This window comes from Micromys minutus (genome assembly GCF_963924665.1).
Source record: "Micromys minutus genome assembly, chromosome: 21".
Classification (NCBI taxonomy): Eukaryota; Metazoa; Chordata; class Mammalia; order Rodentia; family Muridae; genus Micromys; species Micromys minutus.
In genome coordinates, this window is record NC_137956.1 from 51,354,305 (window position 1) to 51,362,283 (window position 7,979).

At 43.6% G+C, this 7,979-nt stretch overlaps 1 protein-coding gene across 7 annotated transcripts in view; it reads left to right on the forward strand.

Moving 5' to 3' along the window:
• The window catches only part of TCAIM (T cell activation inhibitor, mitochondrial), a gene marked incomplete at its 5' end in the record, with an annotated part of 28,446 nt that extends 21,788 nt beyond the window's left edge, over nt 1-6,658 (forward strand). For all 7 annotated transcript variants that reach the window (XM_080934636.1, XM_080934639.1, XM_080934637.1 and 4 more), the window contains 3 exons: nt 2,585-2,814; nt 3,955-4,086; nt 5,134-6,658. In XM_080934636.1, coding sequence (XP_080790762.1) covers nt 2,585-2,814; nt 3,955-4,086; nt 5,134-5,374 — 603 coding nt within the window. In that variant the 3' untranslated portion in view covers nt 5,375-6,658. The remainder of the gene's footprint in view (nt 1-2,584; nt 2,815-3,954; nt 4,087-5,133) is intronic.
• Nucleotides 6,659-7,979: the final 1,321 nt, after the last annotated feature.

Sequence of the window (7,979 nt, forward strand, 5' to 3'; positions counted from 1 at the left end):
TGCCAGATCTCTGGAGAAAAGAAAGGAAATGAAAGCTGCTTGAGGGGCAGTACAGAGAGGGAGAGGAGGGGAGGGAAGGGGAGAGGGGAGGAGAGGAGAGGAGAGGAAGGCAGCTTTACAGGGAGTTTTACAGAGACAGATTGAAGAAAGAACAAGCTAGACACAGGTGAAGACAAAAAGAACCAGAGAATAAGAAACAGCCATAAGGTTAGAACAGATTAAGAGTCAGTTTGAGGCCAAGCACAGCAATTCAGGAGAAGCTGAGAAAAGCCAAATTGAATCGGTCTGCTCAGAGAGGAGTTCGAGCCAGAACAGCTAAGTTGAACCAGCCAGATAGAGTTCAGAAAGAGCTAGAATGGGTGAGCTTATTTTCAGAGGTTGAAAACATTCTAGGCTTAGATTAGATTGTACAGAGGTGAGAAGTCTCCAGGACTCAGCCTAGGTTAGAGACTGAGGCAGTAAACGTCTGAGGCAACAATTACCACAGGCAAATAAAAGTTAGTGTTACACAACCCTGCTGATCAGAACTGCTGAGTGGAGAGGATGCAGAGGACTGGCTATTCCGTGTGGCTCACACGCAACCAGTGGACCGATGCTCTTCACGGAACACAGCATCTTAAAGAATTTAATGAATGTGCTTGGTATGTGACCCAAAAGTTCACTGCTCGGCATTTGTGCTGGAAATGAAAACTTTCATAGTACCCAAGGGCACAGGGCATCCTCATAGAGTTGAGCATAAGTCCTGCTCACAGAGGAGGTCAAGGCCCTATTGTGTGAGAGGCCTAGGTGGGAAGTCGGTGTCTGGAGGGTATGTTCTAGACACAGGAAGGAAGGACAGTGCTCTGCCTACAAGACATGGGAATCAGCAGCAAAGGTATCACATATGAAAAGACAGTATACACAAAGCACACAAGATGAAGAGTGTGTATAGCCTCACTCACATGCAGAGATACCATCTTTCTATTACAGAAACGCAGCAGTATGAATGGACAGTTCTCAAAGACCCTGGATCTACTTACTTCATGTGCATGAGTAACCCAAGACAGGGAGAATCAAAGCAGGAAGTTGGATTATTTCTCACAAAACATAGTGAAAGACCCCCACTTAGCAACAATTAATGCCATTTCTGTAAGGCTGTGCACACACGGGTCAGGCTAGGTCAGGGTCCCAGGTGGCCAAGCAAGATACCGGTGGGCGGCCAGCTTGCAATAGACAAAGAAAGGAAGACACTCAGACAAGCCCAGCTTTCAGATAAGCTGCAGCCCCGACTGGTATCAGGAGTTGTTTCCTTGGAGCCATATTTCTGCCACAGTTCCCACACTTAGATAAGCCCAAAGCAACTATTCTTGGGAGCCTCAGCCCCGGCTGGTACCAGCAGCCGTGTCCTTAGAGCCATATTTTTGGGCTCACTCCCTGGCCACATTTAAACTAGCCAATTAAAACCCTGTTACTATGCTTCTGCTTCTGTACCTCGCTTCTGCCCCCCAAACCCTATAAAAAGAAACTGTCCCTTGGTCCAGCGCGCCAGTCCTCTGAATAGGCTGTTGCCCACGGACGTCTGTGACCAATAAAACCCTCTTGCGACTTGCATCCAGTGGTCTCAGCTGATTCTTGGGTCCTGGGGTCTCCTTAGATAAAGGTCCTCTCAACGAGGGTCTTTCAATAGCCAGTAGTTGATGTTGATGGATTGTTATAGAACTCTATATTTACCTCCATGATAGACTACCTGGTGCCTTCTAGTCCTCTTAACCTTGTAGATCCCAGCTTTCAGTAGACAACCTATGTCCCTAAGGTCCCTCTAACCCTGAGTTCCTCCCCCTCACCCCAGTCTTTCCTCTTTCCACTCACCAACAGACATTCCATGCACCAGCCACACTCAGCTTCTTGATTTTGGACTTGACCTCCCCGAAACCATCTTACATCTATGTCTCTAAATCCTGTTCTGCTTTGGTGAAGTCAGTAGTCTTGGCAGCCATTGTGTGAGCCTGGCTTTGACCTGGCTTTGACCTCGGGCAGCTGCACTTGCGCTCAGTCTCCTGCAGATACAGACAAGCTCTTACATCGTACGTGTGCAGTTTGTTGCTGGCACCCACAAAGTAGGTGCTCAGTAATGCTTATGTGATTGTCGATTGACTTGAAGTTGAGTTTTCGGGAATGCTTAGGTGGAGTGCACACGTGCACATCTAAGCCTGTGGCCGACGACCTGGCGTTTCTCTTTCCACAGCCTCCTCAGTCCCTGTCTAAGGCCCCAGGCTGATCGTTCATTTTGAATATTAGTATTTCCAGGATTATTTTGTCTTTTTTTTTTTTTTTACTGTACTTTACTTGAACATTCCATCTACAGAAATAATTTTTAAAGCTTTCTCATGTAGCCAGGCAGTGGTGGCAGGAGGACCTCCAAATTTGAGGGCAGCCTGATCTACCAAACTAGCTCCAGGACTGACAGGCCTACATAGTGAAATCCTGTCTCAAAAAAAGAAAAAAATTAAAATTAATTTTTAAAAATTCTCATTTATTGGACTCCTAAAGTTATAGTAATATAAAACTAAATATGTCTCTTCCCTTTTTTTTTTCAATACTATAGATTTTTGAAAGCCTGCCAAGTTATTTTGAGCTTCAGAGGAGAATGTCAGTCTTAGAAGATCAAATAAGCAACCTTCTAGGGGGAATCCAGGTGGTTTACATCGAAGAGTTACAGCCCGCACTCACGCTGGATGAGTATTACTCTCTCCTGGACACCTTCTGTACCCAGCTGCTGAGCAGCAGGCCTCCCCAGCCTCAGAGCCTGCGCGGCCTGCAGATGATCCTGAGCAGGTGGGATGTGTGGGCTCAGTACAGTGAGGTGTTTCCTGTTTCATTATGTGGTTCTTGTAAAGTAATCAGATAAAATAATTGAGTGGTTAAGAGTAGATACTCTTTGTGTGGAGGATTCAAGATCAGATCCCTGGTGCCAGTATCAGACAGCTCACAACCACCTATGATGCTAACTCCAGGGGATCCAGTGCCTTTGATCCCCTCAGACGCTGCGTTCAGAGACCGAAAGATATACACATGAATATTATATATAATGTATATTATAAATATGCTTTTAGATAATATATAAATTATATATGTATGTGTTATATATAATTTTATGTACTATATAATTATATATAATTAGAAAACATCTTATATAATTATATATCTACTATATAAAAATGAGTATATATAATTTTATATAATTATATATAATATGCTATGTTATATAATTATATGTGAACATATAATTTAAATATAATCATATATAATTATATATTGGTTATTTATAGTTATATAAAACTATGTGTTACATACTATTTATATTTTTATACTAAATTTTATTATGTATGGCTTTATATAAATTATACATATATATTATATATGGCTTCATCTAATGCAGGCCAGGCATGTAGTGCTCAAGAGGCAGAAGCAGAAGGACCACTGTAAATTCAAGGCCCTGAGCTGACAATATGAGCCTATTTCAGGAAGAGACAGGAGTGTCGCTGCTGTAGAGTTGTGTTCACAGCCCTGTTCTCTGATGACATGGCCACTGACCAGTGAGGCCAACCATATAGAGACATGAGATGTCAGGTGACGTGCGTGTGTGCCGCGTGCGTGCCACCAGGAACAGCGAGTATGTCCACATCAGTGTTGCTGTCAGTTTAAGGTGGATTTTCTTTCCTTTTTCTTTCTCTTTTGTTTCTTTTTGTTTTGTTTTTGAGACAGGATTTCTCAGCACTCACTCTGTAGACCAGGCTGGCCTCAAACTCAGAGGTCCACCTGCCTCTGCCTCCTGAGTGCTGGAGCTAAAAGTGTGCCCACCACACCCAGCTTAAGGTGGATTTTGATGATTACTTTTCAGTCATTTGCAATTAAAAGAACAGAGCATTGTCTTTGGAGGTGGTGATGTTTCCCTTAACACATGCTTCATTTCAGTGACAGGTATGCACCAAGCTTGCATGAACTCGGGCATTTTAATATCCCCGCCCTCTCGGATCCAGCAAGCCTGCAGTCCTTTATGAGAACCAAAGCCCAGCAGGCAAGAGAAAACATGACAAGAAGGGAGAAGTAAGTACGGTCTTCCTCAAGGAGGCTCAAGACCCACATTGATGTCTGAGGCCTGACTTTCAAACAGATAACATAAAGCATTACCTGCATTTTAGCTGTTTTATTCACGTGTCAGGTTGTCTATTGGTATCAGTGGGGACCAAAGTGGGCAACTGAACCCCCTGAAGCTGCAGTTACAGGCAGTTGTGAATCACCATGTGGGTGCTGGGAGTTGAACTTGCATCTATGGAAGAGCCACAGTGCTTGTAAGGACTGAGCCATCTCTAGTCCTGTTACATTTAAATTCTAAAGTGTAAATGGCTGTAGTTTATATGTAGTACTGTTTCCATGTGTTGGTGCTTTGAACCCCTTGACAGCCAGTGGTTTCCTTCTAACAGATTTAAGATAAGGTAGAGTTGTGTCCGGGGTAGGAGAAAGGGTAGAAGCAAGTCCATATGACAGAATGGGCAGATGGATGGACAGAAGGTTCAGACAGTTGAGCAAGAGATGAGCAGCTCGCAGCAGGCACAGCCCAGCCTTAGCACCCCAGAGGGGATTGACATTTCTAGGTAGTTTTTTCTTAGTCACTAGCAGTGCCTAAGGGATGTATATATAACCTGTATTGTTGGTCTGAAAAGATGGCTCAGTGCTTAAGAGCACTGACTGCTCTTCCAGAGGTGAGTACCTTTGATTTCTAGTACACATGGTGGCTCACAGCCATCTGTAACTCCAGTTTCGGGGTTGCACCATTTTCTTCTATCTGAGGACACCAAGCACACAGGAGGTCCACAGATGTCCATGTAGACAAAACACCCAAAACATTAAAAACAATGTCTTTGAAAATTAGAAATAAGTTACATATTGTGTGTTACCTCCCTGATGCTAAAAAGGTTGATTAAATACTTGAAGAGTGAAAATAAGTCAGCCAGTACTGGGCTCAGGGTAAATCTTGGCATATCTTTTCACATGGCTATCTTGTGTGGACAGTGTGCTATCGCGCCAACATTTAAGAATCTGTATTCTATCTTCTATTTAGAAATAACTTATGGTAGTTTTCTTATTTAATAGGTTAAAAGTTATTGAAAAGGAATTGATACAAGCTTCAACAAAGAAGTTTTCTCTGGAGAAGTTGTATAAAGAACCCAGCATTTCTAGCAGACAAATGGTAGATTGCTGTAAGAGACTTCTAGAACTGTCGCTGCCTTACCTACACGGGATGCACCTCTGCATTTCACATTTCTATTCTGTTATGCAAGATGGAGACCTGTGCATCCCGTGGAACTGGAAGAAAGGAGAAGCTATGAAGTAACACAGATATCTGTTTTATTTTCTGAAGAAATGAAAACTGTTGAATTTATTTAAATTTCATTTGATATAACATTAGTATTTACATGTTAGAACAAAGTGTCTAGCTGCTGCTATAAGTATGGGTGAGTTTTCTTTTGTGCAAAGAGACTTGTTTTTAAAAGGTTTTATCCCCTAGACTTATGATGCTGGTATCTGGACAAAAGATACTAGAAGGAAAAAATATTTTAAAAATATGCAATAGAGAGTTCTGTAAGAGTCATATATTTTATATAGTGAGTGTGAGCGTATATAAATTGGTCTCATTGGGTATAGCTCTTTAGGACTGAAACTCAGTTTTTACATGCAACACAGTTTAATGTGCACCTTCATTGTTAGATTACATCTCATAGACACTTTGTAGCCAGTAATAAACAGTTATTCAAAACAGGTGACTGGCAAATAGCAAAAATTAAGTAACAAATTAATTAAATAACCAAATTTTGCTTAAGATTTTTTTAAACCTATTGAATATATATTATCAACATCGTCTGATACTAGTTTACTAAGACATCAGTGACAGAATTTAAATACATGATTTCGTCTACCGATTAAAATATTGGTAGAGCATGTTCTTGTCAGGCGTGGGCATCCCCAGGGTGAGTGAGATGCACTAGAACTTAGCCTGAAGCTCCTCAAAAGGCTTTCATTTCTTCAGCTCTGGCCCAGGCAGAGCGTTTGCTATGGCTTGTTCTCAGAGGAACCTTGGCCTCCTGTGGCCTCAGGTGTCTCCTGCACAGTGAGAGGCCTGCTCTCTGTTCAGATCAGACCCACAATGCATTAGAACAAAGGAGATGCTAAAATTAGTTTTTCATGTTTTGGGTTTTTATGAAACATGTTAGTTTAAATTTATGTTCAAAATAAGAAGTGGTTTATAAAAGGATTGCCTGTGCCGTTGTGGCTTTTGACCCATGCTAATATAACAAGTGTTGCTGTAAATACTCTGTAAGAAACAGTCCTTCAGTAGATTTGGTGGCACGTCTTTAATCCCAGCATTTGGGAAGCAGAGGCAGGTAGATGTCTGAGTTTAAGGCCAGCCTGGTCTATGAAGTGAGTTTTAGGATAGCCAGGGATGTTAAACACAGAGAAACTCTGTCTGGGGGAGTGAGGAGGGGTGGCGTCAAACATGAAATTTATTAGAAAATCGCTTGGATTGTACCATGTCTAATATCAACTAACATGGAACCTTGTATAATGTGCTGCACTGGATTAGTCTCAGAACTAGTTGTTCCGTAATAAACTATGCCTTGTCCACCACACAGCTGCTTTGTGTTTTCCATTCATCCAGTTTCACTACTTCAGTGGTAGGAAGTTATTAGACTTGATCCTTTGGAGGTCATCACAGATGTCCTCTCTCCACCATACAGGGCACAGTATGAAGCCTCTGGTACAAAATGGTCTCCAAAGGAGCCAGAGCTCTGCTCACATCTGAGCTGCCCCCCCCCCCAAGGAAGCTGCACCCTTAACTCCAGGGCTGTATCTGTTCTCAGCATGGGTTGCCAGAGCCCTCCTTCCTTCCTCCTTAAAGGCCTCTGTCTCTTAGCAGCCCCTGGGCTGGTGAGAGAGGGAAGCTTTGAGAAGTGGACACATGAGATAAAGTGCCAGGACCACTTCACTCCTGGAAACTGACTGAGCACATCCCAGCTGAGGGCAGTCTAGGGCCTGTGGCGGTGGGCTTACTCTGCACTGGGAGCTCCAAATGGTTACAGCCCAATTTGGAGGGGTGTTTTCAGTATGTGTTGACACCTTGTAAAACAAATGCATCCAGTCAAGAACCAATGTAACAGGTCCACCATTATCTCCCCAAAGCCTTAATGTCTCTGAGCGTTCTTTTTGTGCCCTTGTTAGCTAACAAAGTTCTTCCCAGCTGGGTACTATTGCACCTGCCTATCCACCTCCTCAGGAGTCAGAAGAAAAATAGGAAAGATTTGACCCTTCCCTGAAGAGGTTTTCCTAATTTATACAGGTTGTACTGTATTTGCAGCTGAAGCCATCCCGGGAGTGGGAACACGTGCCATGGAGTCGGCAGTTGGCTGGGGTCCTTTGACCCTGGTTAGGAGCTCTTCCAATGCTGATCTTTCAAGGCTTGTCCTAGGCTCCAGCTGGAAGACAGCGGGGACACTATAAGCACAGACCTGAAGCTTATTCACCCTCAGTGTCACAACAGATGAGGAGGTAAAGGAAGCCGTAGAAGGCAATCTGGAAAATCTCAGAAAAGTTTGTATTGGATCTGAAAGTAATCTGCAGATTCCTGGAAACTTGTTCTTCAGGGTGCGGCTGATGGGACCTTCAGAGGGCACTGCAAGTGAAGATGGGTGAACACTCCCTGGGCACTCCCTAGCTCAATGTTTCCTGTCAGCACATTCTTTAGTTTGCAGGGCAGGGCCCAGGGCAGAGAAAGGCTGGATGGCTGGAAGGTCGGCGGCAAGAGGAGACATTCCCAGGTAGTGCAGAGCACCCCCTTGTGGGGGACACGACACGGGGGGGGGGGGGGCTGAACCTATAAAAGACCTATAAAAAGATTCCCTGTGCTGCCGCGGAGGGGCGCTTCCTTCTCCTAACGCCCCCAC